Raw genomic sequence first — 26,128 nt, 5'->3', positions numbered from 1 at the left:
TTTATAGTGATTTTAATGCAACACAAAGCAGAAAGCGTGTTCTTTGTGGGGTATTTATACTTGCAGTTTAAAACCTGTGCTTTGATTGTTCTAGATGATAGCAAGTTTTCAGAGGCCATCACAGTGCTGCTTACCTGGATTGAGCGAGGCGAGGTCAATCGTCGCTCTGCAAACCAGTTCTATTCAATGGTGCAGTCTGCAAACAGCCACGTTCGCCGTCTCATGAATGAAAAGGCCGCTCATGAGCAAGAGATGGAGCAAGCCAAGGAGAGTTTTAAAAATGCCTTAACAGGGATCCTGACTCAATGTAAGTAACTTCTTTTTGTCCAGTGGTGTTGTAGTGATGGTGGTGGTGGTGGTAGTGGTTTTTTTTTTTATTTGTTTGTTTGTTTGCTTGGGGGTAAGTAGTTGCAATGCAGTCATATTCTACTTCATATCCTATTTCATACTCTGTGGCAATTTGGAGGAACAAGGACCATTCCTAAGAGCTTATTTCTCAAGGTGAGCAAAGTTTCAGTAGTTCTTTTATTAACAGACAAAAACGTGCTCTATGCATAATGTCTACAGTTACGTAGACCTAACACTTCAGGAACGAACCAGACAGAAGCCTCGCTGCTCTAAAAAAGATTGTGCCTTTGTGAAGAGAATTGATTTGTAACCTGTGAGATGCAGCTAGTTAACTAGGCCAATTACAGAATAGAGGACAATTAGGTTATATTTTTAGCCTGGGTTTAGGGAAAAGGCAATAGGATTCAGCAACTTTTAGTAATATATTCACAGTGTACCAGGCCACTCCCACATTAGAAGAATTTGCTGTGCTGCTTCTGGCATCAGGACTACTCAGCTGATACAATGCCAGTATTAATTTGGCAGATAAACGGCCTTAAATATTTAGTGCTGGCAGCTATTTCCTTAGAACAGAAATATAATCAATGAAGTTGCCTTAATGGGATTCCTTCATAAAAAAGCAATCAGGATACTTGCCGAAAAGTGTTCTTCAAAGGAAGAGAATAAAAAGAAGAGATAGAAGAAAAAGAAAAAAAAAGAAAAAAAAGAACAAAAAATTAAAAAAAAAAAAGAAAAGAGAGGCAAGAAAAAGAAATTTCATTGTTGCTGTTTTTAACATGTCTCTACAATATCTTTGGGTCCATCTCCTTCATCTAACTGCCACATTGTGAAATTACATGATACTGCTCAAGCAAGAAGCTTAAAGATACTCAAGTGAGACTGGAACTAGTGTGGAAATTAAAAACAAAAACTGAGACAATTTTACCAGATGGAGAACAATGCAGTTGATGCATTGCAATTTCTGAATCACACCCCTCATCTTTCTATAAATACATAAACTCTAAAAACTTTTCTGCACTATTTTTCTGGTCCCTTGGTTCCCCCAAAAGTTATGGCCTAAGGCAGAAGTTTAGATGGACTTGCCCAAGCTTCCTGGATTAGGAAAACCCTTTTTTTGCATAGATGATGGAGAGCTCAGTCTCCCAACCTAGAGAGTTTAGACTCCTGAACTTAGGGAGGAAGAATCTGGGACAAAGGCACTTGATTTCTGTGGACATATGTTCAGTGAGTAAATTTTTTAAAACAGCTAATTTGCTTGGTAATTTGCTAGTCAATGTCCTCTATCTCAGCTACTGAAAGGCAGTGTGAGGAGGTAAGACACAGGCACCATGCATGGCCATGCTGTTCAATTCACACCAGGATCTCTGCATTTTTGTGTGCAACAGCCAGCCCTGGTATTCAGAAATACCTTCTTTAGCTGCATTCAGAATAATCCCCCATTGTCAGCAGGCTGAACGTTAGTTAAATCTGTCTAAATTAGCCCGTTTGTCACCAACTGTTGTGGAACATCTGTCACTTGGAAATGGAGATCCCTGTAGTTTCAGGTGGGAACTTGCAGTTTGGCTATCTGGTTTGTTCCTGTAATGTGCTGAATGTTCAACGTACAGAAACAGAAATAGGTCTGGCTTCAAAACATGATTCTCAGAGTGACGCAGTCACAGCAATGGCCTGGAAGAAGAATTTCTGGCAGATCTGGCCTGTGAGGACAAGGTCAGCAAAAGCACAGGCTCAGAGAAAGGTGTTACATGCCATGGATTTTATAAGAACAAATTTTATGAGCTTTCCAGATGCTTCACATTGGTTATTTTATAAGCATCATAAACATTGGCCATTATTAGCATTAATGTCTTATTAAAATTCTCTGCAAACTTGCTATGAACAGATGGATGATGTTTTGCTTTACCCATGTATATGCCTAAGATTGCTAAACATGGAGACTGTGAAATGAGCTTCCTTTTTTCAAGAATTTTCTTGTATTTTAATATCTGAGGAATGTTTTTATGCCTCCTTTTCTATTGTTTTCCCACAGCCCTATATAATGAGCTACAATATATCACTTAATATGAATCTGAAAATAATGATTGTCCAAAATAGATGGCTGCTCTATTAAATTCTGCAGAGTGACTAAAACCAGCTCTGCTGTTCTCTGCTGATCCGAAAGTCTAACATAATGCTCCAGCTTTGTGGCCATTTGACATAGATATTACAGTACTTTTAAAATAGCATGTCATGTTCTAAGTTCAGATGTCCAACTCTGAGCTGACCATTCTGGGCCGTTTATATAACCAGCGGAGAAAAATATGTATTTCAAGATGGTGAGTCATCAGATCCACCTGGTAGTACTCTTCCAGTGAGATGAATCATCCCTTGGCAATGCCATCTATTCTCTGCTCCCCATAGAGGACTCACAGGGAACCAGCACCAGATGTCCAACTTCTACATGCTTAGTTTGGAGTAGACAGTCTTAATACAGAAGAGCACAGCATAAGGGTAGATCCTGGTGTTAGTTATAAATGTCAGAATTGAAGCAATGTGTATTATGGAGAACGAAGAAGAAAAATATTAACAAAATGGACTTGAAGTGCACTCACTTGGAACACATACACTCTCTATATGGGTCTCAGTGTAAAACTGAGGATTTCTGTGACCAGAACATTTCAGGTTATTGGCCCAGACACTAATGAAGAACAGATATTGAAATTCCTGCTACAATTTTCTGCTTGCAGGTATTTAGAAGATTACCTAAGCGAGTTACCCTTAAAAATTTGGGTCAAATGTTCAGACATGAATTAATTACCCAACCAAGATATTTGTTCCAGGATAATCAGCAAAATAAAGTATTGCTTTTCTCATACCACCAACCTACAGCCTCTGATTTAAGTTCTGCAGGGGGTTTTAACCTTCATGTAGAGCTTCTTCAGTTGTTTAAAGGATCAAGACAAAAAAATGCCCATTACCTTCTTATTTTTATTAAGTTAATTAGTTTCTCTAGATTTGAATCAGTACTTGAAATGTGGATCATTCTGTCTTTGTGGTTTGATTTCTAAATTCTTCCATTTTGCTTCCATAACACTGCTGCATGTGACACTACTCTCAGACTTTCCGTGTATCTCCTTTTCATTTCCTCCCAAACCACCTTTTTAGCCTAAGGCTTATAGATGTTGATCTTCATGTTTAAGAGAAATGGAAGCAATGGAAGCCCTAGAGACATCTGCATTGGGTTGTTTTTCAGACTACACCAAAGCTGCAGTTCTTTCCTCAGAGTTTCTCATCCCTTCATTGTAAATTTAATCTTCTTCTTACTGAGGTTTCAAACTACTTTGTGCAATGCCCTTAGACAACATTTTTAAAAGTACCTATAGGTGAATAAGAGCCAAAATCTCTCGTTCAAATATAACTTTGCTATCACAAGGATTAGACAAAGAGATGAGGGTGTCCCTAAATGCAGATAGATAGACAAATGGTGTAATTAACAGAAGTGCTCCATGGTTGAGTACTGAGCAGCTAATGACACCTTCTTACTTGGTAATTTTTGTCAATCTATTGGATGAATCTTCCAGGTTCTTAGACACCAAGTCCCTTTTCAGAGCCTATGAAGCAGTCTTTTGTGTGTTGTGGAGTAAGAGTGGGAAGGTAGTTTCTCTCCAAGAGCTTCCTGGCCAGATTACATCTTTGTCATGTGGTGGATTTCACTAGGCCTTCAGCAAATTTTGGTGCCTAACGTTCAGAACAATCTTTCTGGTGTAATGTTTAAATGCTCTGAATGCTAGTGAAAGAACTGTACGTAAGCCTCCCTCCTTCCAAGAGTACTCCAAGTGATAAGGTGCTGTGAAAGGGATTGTTGACATCCGACATGCGACAGACCTTCAGCTGCAGTCATTTATTCCGCTGTAACTGATGACAGATATGTCCTTACCTCTTGATGGATGTGAGATCTCTGGAAAGGGAAGCCACTTTCCAGAAACCTTGAGATCCTGCTGTGCATTAGTTGGCATCAAGGACAAGAGAGATGCTGCAGGTTCTCACCGTACCTTGGCAAGCATTTGTTGGTTCACTGGCTCTCAATAAGCAGTTTTTGAAAACAGGATGTAGACCTCTAAATCTCTTAGACATGTCTAAAAGTCATCATCTTAACTTTTATTCACAATGGCAAAATAACAACCCTACTTGTGACATTAGGAAATCCAGTGGCAATTCAATTCAATGTAGCAATCCCCAGCACTCGAACTGGGCCAGTATGCCCTAGTAGGCCATCCTAATATTTGCAGCAGACCTCATGGGCAAGCTACACAACACTTTTTTTTCCACTTCAGCTACTAAATGTTATGTCATTATAATAACAAAAACAAAACTGTTACGAAGTTTAGTACATTTTTTAAGTGAAAAGATGCAATTCTCACTGGAACTGCTGAAGTATTTGTACTGAAAATAAATTTTGCCACTAGTTGAAACAAAACTGAGATCTTTTTCTTGGTACGGCTATAATTGTGATCAAGGATTAATGCCATGTAGTTTGGAGCAGCTTATATAATCTTAAAATATGAAGATTTGTATATGTGGATAAAAATGTCATTATTTATTCTTTTTAAGAGAAGGAAAGAGCACCTGAGTGAGTCACTACTTTTGCCTGGAGAGTCTGACTTCTGAGAGGGTCAGAAAAAGTACTGCAATTTTCATTATACCAGTGGTGCACCTTTGTCACACAAGCCACAAGGCAGCAGAGGAAATGTCCATGTGTATGTGAGTGGTATCCCAGTTACATGAGAAGCTGTGATCAGAATGACGTGATGTGGTTCTCTGAGTCTAACAGTTCTCATGTAGATGCACTACTGCACTTTCCTGAAAGGGATAAGGAAGGATGTGAGGAGGCATCCACGGCAACTAAAAAGCACCATCTAAAACAAGTACACAACATCATCAATCAGAATTTCATGACAATTCTAGGTGCTAACTGCTCTTATTTTTTGAAAATGATCATAAGATCTAAACTGTGTAGTCTATACCTATTCATCTTGTAGATACGCTTTCCACCTTGCTACTGAAACCAATTTTCACTCCACAACTCAATATATAGAGTGCCTACCACTTATTTCTGCTGCCAGTAATCTTGTTTGATTTCTTATGCTGATGCATTTTCTGTAAAATGTACATAGAGGTAACAGCAAAGAGATATACAGCTTGTGGTTTCTGAAACCAAAGGAACCTCAAATTGGGAAATTACATTTATCTACTTAATTTGCTGTTTTTATTCATGACAGGATTGTGAGGCTAAATACACCTTTGCGTTGACTCAGTAAGGCTATTCTTGAAGAATCCAGGAGAAAAACTCTGTTTCTCTCCCCCTTGAAAAGATCAGGATTGGCACCTCAAGTCTCGCCACCCTCTCTGCTGAATGGCCTTAGCAGTGTATTACAGTACTCTGACATTTTATCAAATTACTGAGAGTTACCCAGTATTCAATATATTTCTCCTAGTTGATAAAACAAACAAAAAAGAACTTAAAGAGAAATAACTCTGAAGGGAAATCACGGAATCACAGAATCACAGAATCAAGAATCATAGAAACACAGGGCTGGAAAGGACCTACAAGATCATCTAGTCCAACTGTCCACCCGCTACCGTTGCTACCACAAGCTACTAAACCATATCTCATAGCTCCTCATTCAGACAATATCAAGCCATAGAATGGCTTGGGTTAGAAGACACCTTAAAGATCATCTAATTCCAACTCCCTGACGTGTGCAGGGTTGCCACCCATCAGCTCAGGCTGCTTAGGACCCCATCCAACCTGACCTTGAGCTCCTGTAGGGTTGGGGTACCCACAGCTTCTCTAGGCAGCCTGTGCCAGTGCCTCACTGCCCTCTGAGTAAAGAATTTCTTCCTAACATCTAACCTAAATCTTCCCTCTTTTAGTTTAAAACTGTTCCTCCTTGTCCTATCACTATCAGATCATGTAAAAAGTCGATCTTCCTCCTGCTTTATAAGGACCCCTCCATTACTGGAAGACCACAGTGAGGTCTCCCCGGTGCCTTCTCTTCTCCAAGCTGTGCAGCCCCAACTCCCTCAGCCTTTATTCATAGGAGAAGTGTTCTAGCCCTCTCATCATCTTTCTGGTCCTTGTCTGGATCCACTCCAACAGCTCCACATCTTTATTTTTGCACTGGGGACCCCAGGCCTGTATGTAGTACTCCAGATGAGGCATCATGAAGACAGAGTAGAGAAGTCAATCCCCTCCCTCTCCCTGCTGGCCACCCCTCTTTTGATGCATGTAAGGATACTGTTGGCCTTCCAGGCTGCAAGTGCACACCACTGACTCGTGTCCAACTTTTCATCTGCCAGAACCCCCAAATCCTTCACTGCTGGGCTGCTCTCAAGTTCTTCTCCCAGTCTGTATACATATCTAGAATTGCCCCAACCCAAGTTCATCTTGTACTTGGCCTTGTTGAACTTCATTAGATTCACATGGGCCCACTTTTCAAGCCTATCCAGGTCCTTCTGGATGGCATCTCTTCCTTCTGTTGTATCAACTGTACTACTCAGCTTGGTGTCATCATCAGACTTGTTGAGGGTGCACTCAATTCCATTGTCTAAGCTGTTCATATAGATGAAAAGCAGCAGTCCCAAGGCAGAACCCTAGTGGACAGCACTCACGACTGGCCTCCACCTGAACTGTGGCCATCCAACTAAATATTTATCCTCTGAATAGTCCACCCTTCAAATCCATATTTCTGCAATTTAGAGATAAGGATGTGGTATAGGACCATACCAAAAGCCTTGTAGAAGTCCAGGTAGTCGAGTATTGGTTGCCCTTCCATTTTCTACTGATGTTGTCAATCCATCATAGAAGGCCATCAGATTGGTCAGGCATGATCTGCCCTTGGTGAACCCATCTTGGCTGTCTCAGTTCACGTCCTCATCTCATGTGTTCCTTGATATATCTTCCTGGAGAATCAGCTCCATGATCTTCCCAGGCACAGACACAAAGCTCGCTGGCCTGTTGTTCACTGGTCTTACTTTCTCCAGTTTTTAAAAATGGGAATAATATTTATTTTTTTCCAGTCATTGGGACTTTGCCTGACAGCCACAACTTTTCAAATATGATGGAGAGTAGATGTATTCTGAACAGATTGAATAAAATTATCCTTAGTTTCGGACAGTTCATTTTCATTCTCTGATCTCTCTGGATATGATTTAATCTGCTTTAACATTACCAATGCAGTCACAGATATAATCTAAATTTCAATATAAAAAAAGGAATAAAATTATTAAAAATCTTTTTTGAGATTTTCTCAAAAGGAGATTGGAATAAGTAAGTTTTGTTTTTCTTCCTAATTTCACTTCAAAAGTTCCTCTTTTACTTTTGAAAAGGTAGCATTTTCACTGACACATTGGTGATTACTAAAATTACCATCTTATCAGATTTGCTTTAAATGCAGTATCACAGTTCTTTTTTGCCAGTAATCTTTGAACCCTTTAGTATATTCTCTTAGTACTATAAATGAAACTGGTTTCATTACAGATATTGTAAGCATGATAGTTAAAATTCGCTTAGCAGTCAGACTTTTTATATGCATTCATGTTTTCTGAGTATTCTTTCAATTGCTCTGCATTAATAACAACTTTTAAATGGATTTTCATGCTCTTTAATTGTTCAGTCTTACAGTCTTTTTTTCTTTCTTTTGCCAATGACTAATTCAAAAATAGGAGCTTACTTTGTATGCAATTTTTAGGTCATCATTAAGCTCTTTGTGAAAAAGATTGAGTCATATAATGTGTTTTTACAGTGCAGCCCAGATCTCAGTTGGTGTCATAGAGTGCCACTATAATATAAATAAAAACATTAATCATTCCTGTCATTAGTTGCCACTATTATGTTCTACTTTAGTGTACTTCTAAAAAAAATATTAAGTACAAAATAACCTCCACAACCCATCCAGTACTTTTTGATTAGCTCATTTAGTAGGCATGCTGTTTGCTTGCTTCTATACTGATAATTTGTCCAGTAAATCTCAGCTGGGTATCTCTATTCTTCTTTACTTGTCCTCCCATTTCCTGTCTAGCATACACATGTTCTGAAAAGCATTTCTATCTTGGATGCGTCTGCTGTGACAGAGAATAGACATGAAAGACTCTGTTTCTGTTTTGTCTCACATTCTTATAATTCTTCGCCATTTTCTGGCATTATAAGCCTTTGTGGTTGCAACCTGTAGTGTTTCAGATAGCTTCCTCCTTTGTGCTTCATTTTCCTTGGATTGCTTTGTTTCTTCCATTGTCTGTAAGCTTTCACTCCACCTGAAGTCAATAGGAATCTTGGTATCGATTTATGTGCAGCCAGAATTTCAGCAAAAGCTCTTGTCCTGTTATTTTTAACACATTTTTTTTCTTCATGTAGACCATTAAATATGCATGCTGCTTTACAGAAGAATAAAAGCTCTATCTCCCAAGAGATTTGTGTTTAAGACACCATTTTAACAATTCATCCCACTTACCTGGATCCTGTAGGATCTCTTAGGTCATATAGGAAGGTTCAAAGTAAGGAGGCATGTTCTTGATTCACATGGAAATCTGCACTTGTACTTAAGCTGTCTTTCTGTGTAGGGTTAGAGAAACTTGCACATCTAAAATTGTTTAGACCGCTTATTAGTGAATGAAGAAACCTTGAAAATAAAAACATTAATAATCTATGCAACTATGTTTGGTTGAAATATTTACTTCCTTCAGTAGGTACTCTTGCTTCATTTCCAGTCATTGGATTTGTCCCATATGGTATCATTTGTGATGATGACAGAGGTGTTAGAGGGGCAGGAAATGATGGGAGTTTGGGAAAGGGATAGAGTGAGTGGGAGAGAAAGATGGAATTTTCCATCAAAAGGAAGCAAAAATCATTTATTAAGATGAAAAAAGAGGCAGTAAACAAAAAAAGAGAAGGGGACAACTCATGGTGGACAGGGGAACATAAGATATGGCAGCAAATGGAGAAGTAAATGTTCCCACAGAAAAATGTGTGAGACTTTTTTTTTTGTTCTGCTTGCTTGCTTCAGCAAAGGAAATCATATTATGCTTGAAACAAATATAGCCCTCCTTATCTCCAGGGAGCATTGTAAGCTGCAAGATCCCCAGCAAATTATCACTTAGAAGGAGTCATTTCACTTTGTTGGATCTGCTTAGATTTCACTCATCATCTCAGTTCTTCAGTTTATCTCAAGGTGTTTGTTTTTTTTTGTTGTTGTTGTTTTTTTAATTATTTGTTTTGTTCTGTTTTGTTTGTTTGTATTTGAGGTTTTTTCTTCTGAGGATAAGATTGGAAAAACGGTTGTTCCTACTTCTGCTATTTTTAAATCTGAGAACTGAAAAAAAGGTCCAGCAAACCAAAAACAACAGTAAGAACAACTAATTAAATACAGTGCATTGGGGAAAGCTAGGGGTAGGCTTACAGTCTTGTCAAAGCGATGAGGAAAGTAGCATTGACTTAATCTTCCTCTGAATTGGTAAGACTTCCAGGTTGGTTTTTTTTTGTGTATACGTGGGATTTTTTGTTTGTTTGTTTGTTTGTTTTTGTTGCTTTTGTTTTCTTTCTTGTATGTGTGATGGTGTGGGTTGGTTTTTTGCTTTTTACTTGCTTTTGTTTTCTGGATGTCAGCACAAGGTCCATAAAATCAGTTATGTAATATAAGAGGGTGGCATTAAAAGAGCAGGTATAATACATTTGTACCTGCCCTCCTGGATTGTGCTGGCCTAACATCAGGTTCCTGTTTGTTGAGAAATGACATGGAGGTGAAGTGGTCTTGTTGAGTGCAAGTGATTTATCACATGGCTCAGTGCCAGCACTTGCTATTACATCAAGCTGTCAGTTTCTTTTCTGTAAATTAAACCACATTTCACAACCTAAAAGATTTTCTAAGCTTATTTTGTAGACAGAATTTCCAGCAATACCTTGCAAGGCAAACTGGGCTCTATTTAATCAAAGCATATATTTTTATTTTCAAGTATGATAAGGAGTATTTTCCCTTTTCTATAACCATTAATTGTTGATATTTAACCTCAAGCAAGAAACCGTGGAGGTTTCAGTATAAATCCTGAAAATTTGAGTTTTTCTTATCCCCGTAATACTCCTTCTTTCACTTTTCATCACTGTGTTTCTTAGCTGAAAAAAAGAAGGAAAGAAAAGAACCACTATTAACGCTGAAGTTAGATATTTTTACAAAGCAAAAGATTATCATGTATGTTGTGGGACAAACATTTATGGTATTTTCCGTCATCTAAGTGGTAGAATCTGCTTATCACACTGTGAAAAATAATTTATTGGGTAGATCAGACACTTGGGTGGAGAGAAACAGGATGAGGTTTGACAAGGGCAATTGTGGAGTCCTACATCTGGGGAGGAATAACCCCATGCATCAATACAAGAGAGGGGCTGACATGCTGGAAAGGAACTCTGCAGAGAAAGACCTGGAGGTCTCAGTAGAAGACAGGGTTGGCCATGAGCCAGCGGCGTGCCCTCGTCAACAAGAAGGCCAGTGGTATCCTGAGGTGTATTAAATGAGTGTGGCCAGGAGTTTGAGGGAGGTGATCTTCCTCCTCTACTTTGCCCTGGTGTGGCCACATCTGGAGTACTGTCTCTAGTCCTGGACTCCTCAGTTCAAGAAAGACAGGAGTATCCTAGGAAGAGTCCAGCAGAGGGCCACAAAGATGACTAGAAGACTGGAACATATCCATTATGAAAGGCTAAGACACCTGGGACTGTTCAGCCTGGAGAAAAGAAGGCTGAGGGAGAATCTTATCAGTGATTATAAATATCTAAAGGGCAGGAGCCAAGTGGAAGGGGCTGGGGTCTTTTTAGCAGTGCCAAGTGACAAATCATGGGGCAATGTGCACAAAGTGGAACATAGGAAGTTCCGTGTGAACATGAGGAAAAACTACTTTGGACCATTGGAACAGGGTGCCTAGAGAGGTTGTGGAGTCATTTTCTCTGGAGATAATAAAAACCAACCTGGACATTTTCTCATGCAAGCTATTATAGGGAACCTTGTTTTAGCAGAGGGATTGAATTCAGTGATCACCAAAGATCCCTCCCAAGCCCTATTATTCTGTGATTCTGTGATTTCTGCATCAGTCTGGTATAGACCACTGCTACCTACTCAATCTCTTAATAACCCCCAACAGCATATTGCAGGTACCAGTCTGAGTTAGATGAAAGAATGGTAACAGGCTATATCTTAAGGAACCTCCAGCCACCCAGACCAGCAAGAAAACCAAACAATAGGCTGATTTTTTAATGTATTGCAGTCACAGTTCACCTTCTTTTTGATGCCCATGAAGTTTTTTTTTCTTGATTTTTTATTTCTTTTGTTAAAAAAAAAAACAACACAAACCTAAGAAGGTTTTCATTTTAATTGTAGTAGGTGAGTCTTTCTGCATAGCTGTCAAAGTCTATGCGTTCGTTATAAAAATCAGTAATGGCATTTGCATATACATGGAGCTGATGACCATTGTATATATTTATATATATACATGTATATTTAATACTACACCCCGTTCCTTGCATCACAGTCTTTTCCAGGGCGATATTTCCAACTTCAGTTATTCCTTCCTTTGCTAGTCTGAGGCAGCTACTTCAGTTTCTCACTTTTTTGCATGTGAATTGGATAGCAGGGAGGGCCTGCAGGTTTTCAGTTTGGATGAGTGAAAAATAAGTTACTTTTCAAAAGTAAACAGTATCATAACCAAGAGGCCGAAGATTTGGTTCAGATTAATTAAAAAATGTATTTCTTTCATTATAGTTCAATCTAATTGCGGTTTCTCTATTGATGTCACCTATCATTCTCCTATATGCACTGTATTTTTGGTACACAGTACTAAGGTCTGTTCAGTATTCACCAAATGCCTTTCAGGACTGTTGCCAGAAACAAGCTTCTTTCTATCCAAAACTGACCTGGAGACTCTAATTCATTCACTTACAGCATCTAGCCTTGACTACTGTAATTCCTTGGTTTGCTGGGCTTGGAGCCAAGTTGATTGGCAGGCTCCAACTTACTCAGAATTCAGCAACAAGGCTTCTGACCCAAACCACGCCATCTCTATATTCTCCTTATGCTGCAAATCTGTATAACATTGTAAAGGAAACTACTACAGTTTCCTTTACACTGTAATTTTATGGGTGGAATTTTTCTTTCATTCTGCGTGTCAGCTGTCATGCTCTTACAGAATTTTTCTGAGCTAAATTACCATATGTTCTATTCTTGCACTTACAGCAGTTTAGTGCAAGGTCGTTTTCATCCTGTATCCGTAATTGGTGGAATTTGAAGTGAAATTCTGTATCAAATCTGATTATTTTATCTTCCAGTGAAGATCTCTTGTTTTTATTTTAACACATCATGTTTCAGTTTCTATTTTGTCACTTTTTTATTGTGTGATGTCATAAAACATTCAGTTGCTGATGTTCTTTATTACTGAATACAAGAAATTAAAAATAATATGCATACATGGCAGCTGATAACATGTTCAGCAAGGGAAAAATTGGATCCCTCTTGTCTCCTGAACACAAGGAAGAATTTCAGCCTTCACTTAATCATATTTAAAATAGTCTGCTTGATAAATGTAAGAATGGCTAAAAGTTTTCTTTCTACCTCTTGAAGTACAGATAAGGCAGTACATTGGTTCGCATTTCTTTCTGTTTTCCTCTGGTAGTGTCATTTTCAAGCAAACTATCAAATTTTCTCTTGCCATGAAGAGACAGCAATCCTATTTTTATTGCAATTCCTACTGGCATAATTTAAAGTATTCTTGTTGTTCCTAGTTTTTCAGGTTGTTTTTACATTTACACTTGATAAAATACCCTGTTCCTGTGACATCTTTTATGGTAACAAAAACAGAGATCTAAACTTTCATGTAATAAGTTTATTAAAGCCTACACCTCTAATAAAATTGCAGTTACACTGCAGTCATTAGACAGTGACAGTTCCACATCACTTTAAGCTTAGATATTTGGGTCTTATCAACTGTTTATAAATCAGAAGAAAAACAATTACCTAAAATCTTTTGTCTGAAACATGCAACATAAATTACCAGGCACATAATAATTCATTAGGAAAGATGCAATTACCTACACATTCTAGGTTATATTCATAGAAAAAACAATGACATAGCTTGGACCCTTCCAGAACAAAGTGTTTTTTTTAAAAACCAAATTTAGTAAGGAAATAGCTTTGCATATGGTCAATGAAAATTTGATACAGCATAGAACTTAACAACAGATGTTTGACAATGAATATTTCATGCTAATTAATAATTCTTCTTACTAATCACAGTTGATAGTAAAGTGCATCCTAGAGCTCAAGGTGTCATAGAAATATAGGCAAGATCTGTTACTTCATTTTGAAAATTTCCTTCTGGAGTTCAAGAGATGGTCTGAAAATCATGGCCAGCAGCTAGGCTGGGAACAACTGCTTCACTCAGATTCTCCAGATAGCAGCCCAAATTGTGGGACTTCTCTTTGGCCAAATCTTACGGAAGGAGGAATATGTTGTCTGGAGAGCTCAACTGACTCCTGGTTTCCCCTCATAAGTGTGTGCTGCTAAACTAGTTATTATCAGAATTGATCTCAGTCGGGGGGGGTACATTATGTCTTTTCTATCAGTTACCAGAGTGCAAGACTTATTCCTGTTTTAAGCTTACAGATAGTTTATGAGAGAGTAAATGAATCTTAATGCAGCTTGAATTAACCTACAAATAAATGTGACCAGGCAGAATGGTCAGACCAGAAGGGTGTATACTAGACTGGTATCTCATGAAACAGTAATTCAGGATTTTGGTGTAGTACAGGAAGACATGAAGACACTTTCCTGTACTGTTGAACTATGTCCTAACCATTGTCTCGGCTGCTCTTTAGCTCTAATGTAATGCTTAGAGACCTTTTATTGTTGATGTTACCTAACCATTGTTTGTAATACTCCATAGCCTAACATGCTGTGTATAATTGCTGTATATATGCTAATAATTTCTTTGAATACATAAAAGCGAGACATTGGTGTTTGACATAGATGATTATTTATTTCCATAAGGCCACAAAAATAATTTCCTCTAAGTCTCAAAGTCAGAGCTTCCATGACCCTCAGGACTCTTGGCTGATCTCAGAATCTGACTTTGCTTTCACACCCATCCTTTCAAAAGTGAAGCAAATTGAGCACAATAAGCACTAAAGTATGAGAAGAACAAAAGGGTAACTTTACCTAACAGCAGGTACAAAGAAATTTCTAAATCGTAGGTGTTGTTAATCATCACATGAATTATGAAGGGCATTCATTATTCTTCCTTCTGTTTCCCTTATCATCGTTTGTAGCCCACTGGGTGATATTTCTCTATATTCCTTGGTTTTTAACATCTAGTACTCATAGTATCCAACCATTTTTTTTCTTTCAAATATTTGAGAGTTAACTAAGTGAAGGAGATCCCTTTTGTGCTCTCCTTTTTGTCTGTTGCAGTTATGCACAAAAAACTCTTTAACACCTGCTGTCTGGTGTTCCATTGAGGATAGTTTCTAAAACGATCATATAATGACTTTTGTTAAATCTTAGCACCTGTTCACAGAATGCAAATTAAACACTTCAAAGTTCAAATGTTTTTCAAACTTCGTATGATCATATTAATACCCATTAGTGTAAAATGGGAAACCAGATCTTCCATATATCTTTGTCAATCTTTTCTACTTGAATTTCCACTTGCAAACTAAAAACAGACTTTTAATTAAGCAAGATTTTCTGAGCACCGGGGTCATCAACACAGTGACAGTAATTAAATTCTAGCCTCAGTTTCTACACACGTAATAATAGAGTGCTTCAGCATTTTCATTCTTTTGAAATTAATTGAAAAGTGTACGCTGCATTACTTTGTTGATGCATCCACCTCCACTCCAAGCAAATTCTAATATGCTGAAATTATCATATCTCCAACTGAAACTTATAGGAATCACAAATGGATCAGATCATCATTTTGAAGCAACTTTGTTAGTATAAACATATAAAATTTACTTTTAATAGAAGATGTACTTCTGTATCTTTAGAAGTTAATTAAGTAACCCAGAAGATTGCAAATAAAATCTTCCCCTGTATGGCATTGTAGAATCATTTAGGTTGGAAAAAACCCTTAAGATTATCACATCCAACTGTCATCTATCAATACCAAGGTCACCACTAAAACATGTCCTTTAATACCACATCCACACATTTCTTAAATACCACCAGGGGTGAGGACTATACCTCTTCCCTGGGAAGCCTATTCAAATGCTTAACCACCCTAACCACAAAGTTCTTCCTAATAACCAATCTAAAACTCTCCTGGTGCAATTTAAGGCAATTTCCTTGTATCCTATGTCTCATCTGAGAAAAGATACCAGCCTTCACTTTGCTACCACCTCCTGAATCTGGAAGGAACCTGTATAGAGGTAAAAAAGAATAAAATAAATGAATGTGATTAATTTCCAGATGTAGAGGTGAAAGATCTATTACTGACTTACAAAGTGAGCTCACCATTTTAGGAATAATAGATTGTTATATATAGCAGGATCTTTCACATCTGTGATTTGAGGAGTGAAGGAGAGAAGACTGCAGTCAGCTCGGTAAGAGACTGGATCAGAGGTCATTATTGCACTCTGCTACTTTCTCTTTCAATGAAGAAGGGGAGAAGGAGGCACTGCAAGCAAAGCTTTACAAAACAGAGTGAACAATATTTCAGCCCAAGAATCCAGAGGTCTTGTAGTCAACTGTGCCAAGATCAAGGCAACTTACATCTCAGCCAAATCATTTTGAGTCAGGTCACTGTTTTGGAAGGACAGCATTGCTTGTAACTGATGTGAGGAGAAAGACAAGAGAGTTGGGAAAAGACGTTCTGGTTTAAGATGAAGAAGCAGTTAAAAACTTAAGTATCATCATTGACAATTGCCCTATACAATGATGTCTGGCTTCAGAATGAATTCATTAGAGTTGAATGAGGGAAGCCCATTTCACATATCTTCCTTGAAAGCAGAAAAATGTAACCATTCATACATATAAAAAGAGTACACCATGGATGTGAGAGGAAATGAGCTAGCACAGGTGAGCTTCTATATATTAAATAAAAGAGAAGCAGCAGCTGCTGCTACAGCATGTAGCATTTAAATGTGATTTAGCCCTTCCTACCTGCTGCCAAATTCCCACTGTCCCACACTTGAGAGCAGATCCTGCTTGTTTTTCATGCTTTCATTTGCACATTCTACTCATCTACAGGTAGCTGCCACGGGGGATTACGTCAGGTTTATGCCTTGGGTTTCATGCCTATAGTCACATGCCTATATCCGCACACATAAAGGCATGTGACTGCACAGAAAATAATAGCAGACATCACTGGGAAGCAGCTGCATGCATGTTCTTTGGTACGTGGTTATAAGCTGTGTAGGCTAAAGTTGTGGAGACAGACTTGAAGGGAGACATCTCCAACATTGATAAAATGTAAGTACAAAAGACACATCATTGGATGGATATTGATGATGTTGTTTCAGTAATGACATCATCCATAGACTCCTAGTGTCTTTGCTTTGCTTCTCTATAGTGATCACAACATAAATTGCTTGTCTTGTTTGACTTCCTTGTTCACCAAAGTTGAGCAGATTGTCGCCGTTTTCAACGCTTCTACCAGACAAAAAGCTTGGGACCATTTCTCGAAAGCCCAGCGAAAGAACATAGACATTTGGCGAAAGCATTCTGAGGTTGGTGATTTTATTATTACTTTCTATCCATCATCTCACAGCTGGATTGACACAGAGCGAGTGTGATTGTAGGTGGACATAGTGTATTCAGCAATATTTACAGCTGCCATTTTAGCTGTTAATCAACTGGCCGTTTTACAATCTCATCTACAGTATGAATTTTTCCCATTGCTCTCATAAGGATAACAGTCATTAAATAATTCTAAGACAGAGAGCAGTGTGTTTTTATTTTTCATGCAAGATTTGGGAGATCGTTGGAGGAATATGTTTACTATCTAAAATAATGAACTAAAGTAGTGAAATTAGTAACGTTATTTTTCAACTAAGAAGAGAATTAAGAATTATTAAAGAAAAACATCTTTTTAGGAGTCATCGTGGTCTGATTTCTAAAGGAGGATTCTGTAGCACAGATTTTTTTCTGGTTGTACCATCACATGGTCATTCTAAAGTAACTTTGCCAGAAAATAAAGTAAGAGAATTTCTTTCTTAAATAAAGTCTTGAGCATATTCAGTCCAGAATTACGACATACTCCTTCCCATTTGTTTTATATTTTTCTTTACTAAAGTAGATAAATCATTTGTATTGATTCTAAGTATATTGCTTGCAAAGAGTATAAATGTAATCATAATGCCATGCAGAGTTAGCAATGTGGGAACATGCATGTGTGACTGTCATAAGCATGAGCAGAGGAACTGAGATTCAAACTCTGCTTGCTGCAAGTGGCAGCAAGGGAAGCAACAGACCTCATCTTATGTTTTGGTCATCCAGCTTTGTTTTTTTAATTCAGTATATACGCTATGAACCTGTATTTTAAAAAGTAAGTACCACTGTCTTTGTTTTCTTTCTTTCTTTCTTTCTTTTTCTTTTTTTTAATATGAGCAACTTACACGCAGTCGGCTTACCTTCACATAATACAGTATGTCGATTATTAGTATCACAGTCCTCTAAATGATTTTTCTGTCTCAAAATAAAAACTTTAGAAGGTAAGGTGCACTTATTTAATTATTTTGTAGTACACTTGGAAAATGAGTGTTGTACACTTAGTTTGAGAAACACTAAGTGCTGTGATATAAATCATTTGGATAACATTTTAAGTGCCCATTAACTAATGCTAAATTACAGTTGAATACCAATGGCACTAAATGTAACATCCACATGAATACCAAATGAATTCTTTATTATCGGCACTATTATGGTGAATACCAAATGACTTCACAATAATGGGACACTTAAAATAAAATGTTAGCATAATTTATTGGTACAAACTGTATTTTGCATTTTGTTCACAATATTTCATAAAAGTAGTGGTTAAAGCCTTGGTTTAATTGGAAGCTGGGAAGCTGGGGGCTGATATTTGTCTTATCTTTCTGAAAGGTATGAAAATTATGATTTGTTAGTAGTTTATTTCAATTATGCTAAGACTATCCCTTCTTAAACTAACTTTCCATATAGGGATATGGTGTATCATTGATTTGCTGGCTACAAAATAGAGCAAATAGACAAATAAATAAATGTTCAATAGAAGAAAATGTTTAAGAGTTGATCTTTCCAGAAATGTTAACTTACTACTTGCTTTTTCAAGTATTATTGTCTTTTGTTTTTCTAAAAAGAGGAGAATAGGATAATAAAAGCAATTCAAAAACATGCAAAGTCTCTCAGTAAGACGATATGTTTTAGAAATGCCTGTTTTTCAGATGTGAAATACGATGGAAATGTACCAAATTACAGCTTTGATTTAGCTTTGATACAGTCTAACCATTATGTGCTGATTTGTTAGTTACTTGATCACCTTCCCTTTTTTCAGACTTTAGGAAAGTTTTACTAGAAAACCAAGCACAAAGCAAACAGTAATGCACATTAGTATTCTCCATGGAAGATCATTGGCTTTACTGATAATGTAGAAATTGAAGTATCAAGGCCAGTTGTATCCTCTTTAGGAGGGAATAAAGGGGAGGGAACCTTCTGTCTGCTCACGTATGTAGTCAGTATTCCCCAGAAAAAAAAGAGTGCAAGTGGCATTTTCCAATGAAGAAATAAGCTTGCTAATTTCTTCCAGACGTGTCACTTATCGGGTGAGATACTGGTTGACAATTAATCACTTCAGTCTGTTGTGTTTTTGTTTTTTTTTTTAAATCTGAAATCACTTTGATGTAGAACGCCCACTAATTAGCCTCCTTGCCTTTGCTGTGATTAACGGGCATGTATACATTTATCAGAGTATTTGAGATCTCCTTATGAACCATGGGCGCAGCTCAAGGGAAACGCCTTTTCTTTTTCACACAGTCCCTCACTGACGGCTTATTGTTAATTGCGTGGAGCCGTGGTTGGGCTCTTCAATTCCATTTTCTCCTTTTTTGAGCCTCTTCCTTGTTTCGAAGATTTCAAACCACCTCTTTGGGAATTAGGCTCTTTGTTGGCAGAAAAATTAGCTGTCTGCAGGCTGAAAAGGCCTACACTAATCACGGTGCATCATCCCCGTGTTACACCTGACAGGATTATTAGGACAAAATAGAGTTCTCTCAATCTTCTCAGTGCTGCCTTTAAAAAGCCAGCCACTGCACCAATGCCAGCCTTTCTGCTGGGAACAAAGACTGTCTAGACTCCCACAAAGCCCTCAAATCTGATGATCCTTTCCCCAAGGAGACACGCACTGGATTCTTGCTGCATGCCCTTGTGGCAGTCACCTAGACACCAAGTAGTTGTCTCCCATCACGATGCAGAAACTTTCAGGACAGTGCTGTCAGGCTGAGTCTTTCAAATCCAAGGCAATCTGGGCATTGGGGGATGGAGGAGAGACTGCTTTGGTCAGCATCAAGCACTTAAAATATAGGTTGCTCCATCACCACTGACTGCTCCCAGCTGCCCTTACAGTCAGTGGGGAGAACTAGGCAGTTTTAGAGTGCAGTTAATCTGATATTTGATAGTTACATGATGGATGTGAATTGCCCAAAGTGCTTGGGCTTTTTACATTTCTGTGAAGGATGTCTGTAGGAGCAAGTTTTAGCAGAGAAACCTACATTTGACCAGAAGAATTCTTCCCCAAGTGACAGTGAAAAGCAAGAATTCTTTATACCTTAAGAAGGCTGACAATTTCTCTATCAATCAGACTAATTCATATCAGTTTTAAACATTATCTCTGCTGCTAAAACATTCTTCTGTGTTTTGCTTCAAGAGCACCTGACATGGGGACTCATTTTCTCTCTCGTTTTCCCCAAGTGTTACCTTTTATAAATTCTATTCTTCCTTGTGAAGAATTTTTCATGATACTGTTCCTATAAGTATTCATAGGCAACTACATAACATTACAATGACAAATTATGTATAATTAAAAATCAGAGTGGTTTTAAAAAACAGATACTACTGATAAAGTGGTGACTTTATGGAAGTTAATACTGACAAAAGATCATTTTGGATTTTAGGAGCTCCGAAATGCTCACAGTGAACAGCTCATGGGAATTCGCCGGGAAGAGGAGATGGAAATGTCTGATGATGACAGTGGTGACAATCCCAGTAAAAAGCTGAGAGTAGATGATTCAGGTAAAGCCAAATCCCACTATAATGTCTCCAAGTACATACAGCTGTTGTTTTAAAAGCAAACAAAAACTTACATATGAGAAGTGACAAATTAATAGCTGATTATATAAAACAGTATCTGATTTTAAATCCTCATAAACTAGTTGTCTGAATGGTACAAGCTGTCTCTATGAGGTTTCTCTTGCCTGCTATGATATACAGTGACGAAAACTCTCCAATTCTGCCCATGGTTGAAAGTATCATGTGTCTTTAGTACACTGTTTGCAATCCTGCATAATACAGTTTTATTCCATGGTTGTCAAAACTATCTTACTATGGGACCATTGAAGTTTCTATTACAGTCAGTATTCTCTAAGCCTTACCATTCCCAGCAGTAAGTATACAGTAATATAGAGCCTCTCTAACAAATAGACTATACAATTTTAACTGTGTTTTGTGGAATTGGATTTAAACAGTACGTATTTTGCAGTACAGTACTGTGTATTGCATTAATCTGATATGTATTAGATGGCTATCATGAAAGAAAGAACTATGGTGCTTGTAATATTTGGAAAGCAGAGCAACTTTTTCAGCCTCTTATGAGTATACCCAAGCTACCCAGTGCTTGGTATAGAGTTGGCTCACTAAATTACTGGTAACATGATCTGGATGGAACCTTTGCTTGTTTTCTTAACATTGGCTGATGAAGTTGGGAGTAGCTAGCAGGAAACTTATCTTCAGAAAGAAAATTTACAGAAGCTGAAGCCAAAGCAAAACTGTGAACTGCTAGCTAGCAGTGGGCTTTACAGAAGGTGAAGGAGAAAGTAGTAAAAAAAGAAACCTTGAGTCTGAAGAGGACGAGTTTGGTCTATACTTCTATGTGTAGGCACCATATTCAGAAAGGAAAGAACCCTTCAATGAGTTGAAGTGTTCATAGACAAACTGACTCCTCAAAATACTGTGTGGTGAGTTCAAATGACTCCAGAATTAAAGACTGAAGAAAGGACCATCATTCTAGTGAATAAAGTTTTACTGAAGTATTTCCCTTGAAGGGAGAACTAATGTTTTTTCTAAAAGAAAAAATGCATCAATAAAACCTCTAATAGATAGCCTTAATTTTTTGCTTGTTTTACTATGTGGATTTGAAATTTCTAGAGACCATTAGTGTGAAGCTGAGACAGCGGGTATCTGCAGGCAGAGCACTGCTAGCAATCAGAGATTGTTTTGAATGTCTTATCATTTTACCTTGACTATGTCCAATCTTGTGGAGAGAAGTCACTAGAATTAACAATAGGAAGATAGAGTCAAGAATACAAACAGCTTGCACTCCAGAAAAGGAGTAATGATGTTTTGAATTGTCATACTTATCAGTTATATAACTGATATATATAGCTGGGTTTAACATATGCATGCCTAGGGCTGAGTATGCAGGTCATTCTTTTTGCCTCTGATTAATGACATCACAAATAAGAAAGCATGTTTGTTTTTCTTCTGTAAAAAAGGACGTTTCTGTCAAACGCCTTGATATCTGAGATTCCTACTGTGTACCAAACTACTTCCATTTATTTGTATTGTTATAACGTGGCACTTGACACCACTCAGTGATGAGAGCAGCAAATACAGAACTGTTGCAAACTAAATCAAAATTTGGCAGTGTGAATCCACTTGAGTATTTGTCCATCATTGTCCATTCTACCATTCATCATCCTCTTGATCTTAGTGGAGATGATCCAGCCTGCTGCATACATACAGTCCTCCAGTTCTAAAATTATGTTTTATAGCTTTCTTCTAACATTCCACTCTCAAGTCAAGCAAGTAGGTTTGATTCATTTGCCACTGACAATATGAGGAACTTGAAGTTATTGTATATAAAATACGGACAAATGAAAAGAAAGTGAGAGAAGGGCATTTATTTTTCATTTTTATGTACAGTATTTTTTAAATTATTATTGGTGTTGGCCTTATTTTCTTAAAGAATCACTCCTTTGTATCACTGGAGTGGCTATTTCTATTCATTGTCACCTCTGTTTTACAAAGAATGTCTTTTATTAGGAGTCTTTCATGACAAAGAAACAATTCTGCACGATGAGAAAACACTGTCACTTTCCTTATTTTTAACCCCTTCTCTTGTAATGTTTGCCTGAACAGTTAACCATGGGGAGGGCAGAGCTTGAGTAACCAAGGAATATATTGTCTCTGTTCAATTCAAGGACAGAATGTATACATAAATGCTTGAAAGTCTAAATCCAAAAATATCTGGAGCAACCAGACATGATGAATTGATTTGGATAATTCCAGAGTTTTGGACTGCTATTCTAAGGATTTTCCTGTGGAGTTTACTTTTCAGCTTGGCCAATGCATTTCACCATCTACTTGAAAGTAGAAAGAATATCTCTGGGAGGTTACCATTCCCAAATCCACAACAGGTGACAGACATTCCCCCTGACTCCCACACTGGTGTCAGATCTTTTTTTCATTAATTCGCCTAGTTAAATCAAGGTCTGTGAAGGTATAATTTCAAATTATTTCAACAGATCAGATTGATTCCTAGGACCTCATTCTGTCTTATGAAGTCTATAGTTTCAGCAGTCCTCCAATGTAATTTTTTCTGTTAGTCAAACCTTTTTCATTCAGAAATAACACCACATCTACAAGCATTTTTAGATACTGTGGTGCTGAGTATTTCACAGCTCCTCACTGCAAATTCCAGGTATTTGGGACAGATAATGAAAAAGCTGTTAGTAAAAGTGGTCTGTGTCCTTTTTTTCAAGTTGTGGAAGGTATTAAGTCTTGCAGTAGAGCAATTTGCATTGTTTGTTAGGAATCTGCATGATGTTTTTTGGGAAAATTCAGGCTTGCTACTTGCTTGAGGCAATAGGGAACAGATGAAGAGGGACTTGCTGCAAGGTTCATCACTCCATTCTAGACTTGAATCTTCTACTGGAACAGGCTGTCCAGAGATGTGGTGGATGTCCTGCCATTAAAGACACTCAAGACCAGGCTGGATGGGGCTCTAAGCAACCTAATGTAGCTGTAGATGTCCCTGTTCATTGCAGGGGAGTACGACTAGATGACCCTTGGAGATCCCTTCCAACTCAAAGGATTCTCTTTTTCTGTGATTCTACTTTCATCTGCCAATTGCTCTTCTCCTAATTGTGAACCTGATTTACTGATGTCTTTGGCTCAGTGGTACAGCTGGAATAAGAACTGGGATCTTTGGTCTCCTGGACTTGTCTTCCATTCTCCAGTATACAGGACAGGGCTGTCTCCTGCACAAAAATCTTTTCCTCTTCCTAGTGTTTTAAAGGTCATTCTCCTTTGGGCTAGTTGGTACTCTACTCTAGGATGTACAAGCTAAATCTTCAGTCAAAGTGAAGGCATCACTACCTGCTTGTTCTGTTGGAGAGCATCTCAAACAGGTGCCAGACCCCCCTAAACACTCCAGGGAACAGGGAAAACAATACATTAGCTGTGCCAGCCTACATGCCTAATGATAGGAATCCTTCCCTCTTGATTTACAGACCAAAGATTGTTTGCCTTATGAGGAAAGATGGCAAAAGGCTGACCTGAAAGTAAGTGAATCTTATCTGTGGGAACAGCTATTCCTTCAGAACAATGTGTTGGTTTTTTTTTTTTCAAAATTTAATCCTTGAACAGTGATTTTTCTGCATTGTGGATTCTATAGTTTAAAGGGACAAGAGGATTGCTAAAGTTGGGAGATTGCTCAGAAAAAAAAATAATGATGATTGGCAACTCAGTTAATACATCTGAAAGTCAAGGTGCAACTACTGAAGCATTATATCTGTGGAAAAAATGAGATTCTGTGCCGAAGTCTAGAGGATGTAGGAAAATCTTCAGAACGATCAGGATTTATGGATGCTTCATCTCCCACCTGCTGGCACTGGGAGTAAGGATCCACAAGTAAAAGCCTCCAAAGTAATTTTAAGAATTAGTGAAGTGAAGCTGCATGTTGTAGGAAAGAGATGAAGTTTGGTTTATACCTAGAAGTCACCTGTAATTTTATTTTTAAGGGGAGGTGGGTTAATCTCTTGCTTTTGCAGTTCTCTGTGATGCACCATTAATTCCAACAACTCCAGCTGCAGTGAGAGATGGCAGCCAGCACCAGGGGAAAGGAAGGAACACATGGTGCTTGCAGAGGAACATAGGAAAGATGGAACGGAGATCCCAGAGCCATCGGCCAAGTCCCAGTTCTGCTACAGAATTCATGCCAGGACAAATCAATGCATGCATAGTATCTCAGTATCTAGCGGAGGCAAGGATACTTCCTTTAATTCCTCCACTGCCTGTCTTGTCTGCATGGATGATAAACACCTCAGAATAGGGCTGTCTCCAGCCAAACATATTGGGAACAGCCCACTCTTTAGGACCCTGGAACATTTCACTCCATTGTATTACCTGTGATGATGCATCTGAGCCAGAAGTGACCCAAAGGCCAGCAGTAACCTGGGCTGCATCTGAAGAGGGGTGGCCAGCAGGGAGAGGGAGGGGATTCTCCCCCTCTGTTCTGCCCTCATGAGGCCCCATTTTTGCATCCAGGCCTGGCACCCCCAGCTCAAGAAAGATGTGAAGCTGTTCAAGCAGGTCGAGAGGAGGACCACAAAGATGATCAGAGGGCTGGAGTACCTCTCCTGTGAAGAAAGGCTGAGGGAGTTGGTCTTCTTCAGCTTGGAGAAGAGAAGGTCTCATTTCTGTATTTCAGTACTTGAAGGCAGCTATAAGCAGGAGGGGGACTGGCTCTTTACATGGTCTGATAGTGATAGGAGAAGAGGGAATTGTTTTAAACTAAAATAGGAGAGATTTAGGTTATATGGTGGAGGAAATTTTTTACTCAGAGGATAGTGAGGCTCTGGCACAAGCTGCCCAGAAAAGCTGCGGATGTCCCATCCCTGGAAGCATTCAAGGCCAGGTTGGATGGGGGCCTTAGGTAGCCTGATCCGGCAGGTGGCAACTCTGCCCACAGCAGGGGGTTGGAACTAAATGATCTTCTAGGTCTTCTCCAATTTTAGCCATTCTATGATTCTACAGTCTTAATAATGTGCTTCCACTGGTGTTTGCATGCAAATAATAAATTGTAGATTAATCAGCATATGCCCAGTTTGGACGCACAAGATAAGCACTGCCTTCTGAGTCAGGTCAGCTGAGACCTCCATGTCAGTATAATGAAACGTACCTAGGCAGGTGCCAAGTTTAGACACAACAGCTTTTGACATCTTGGACAGTAGCCTGTATCCTAAAGTACTCCTCTGAGCCGATCCTTGCTCTTTGCAACATCAGTGGAGTTAGCTGCCATAGGAGACAGTCCGAACGGCGGGCAGTCCATCTGGCAAGAGAGCCTAAGTCCTTGTGAAAGTCAAGATGTGACAATTGCACCTCGTGCATGTAGCATAAGACAGGTTTTATAGTATTGTCCTGAAGTCTATCCTGAAAGTTGCAAGCCCGGCAAGTTTTCAAGGAAAGCCTGAAACAACACCAAAGTGATCTGCTTGGTGCTTATTCATCTTTTTTTT

At 38.4% G+C, this 26,128-nt stretch overlaps 1 protein-coding gene across 1 annotated transcript; it reads left to right on the top strand.

Annotated features, from left to right (window-relative positions):
- On the top strand, positions 1-20,692 carry LOC104917521 (ecto-NOX disulfide-thiol exchanger 1-like). The gene is made up of 3 exons (XM_010728867.2): positions 1-307; positions 16,980-17,086; positions 20,507-20,692. The coding sequence occupies exons 1-3, from the start codon at positions 16-18 to the stop codon at positions 20,675-20,677; spliced, it is 570 nt and encodes a 189-aa protein (XP_010727169.1). The 5' UTR covers positions 1-15; the 3' UTR covers positions 20,678-20,692.
- The last annotated feature ends 5,436 nt before the right edge of the window (positions 20,693-26,128 follow it).

This window comes from Meleagris gallopavo, chromosome 1 (assembly GCF_000146605.3).
Source record: "Meleagris gallopavo isolate NT-WF06-2002-E0010 breed Aviagen turkey brand Nicholas breeding stock chromosome 1, Turkey_5.1, whole genome shotgun sequence".
Lineage (NCBI taxonomy): Eukaryota > Metazoa > Chordata > Aves > Galliformes > Phasianidae > Meleagris > Meleagris gallopavo.
The sequence above is the reverse complement of the archived record's forward strand: the minus strand, read 5'-3'. Positions and strand labels throughout refer to the sequence as shown.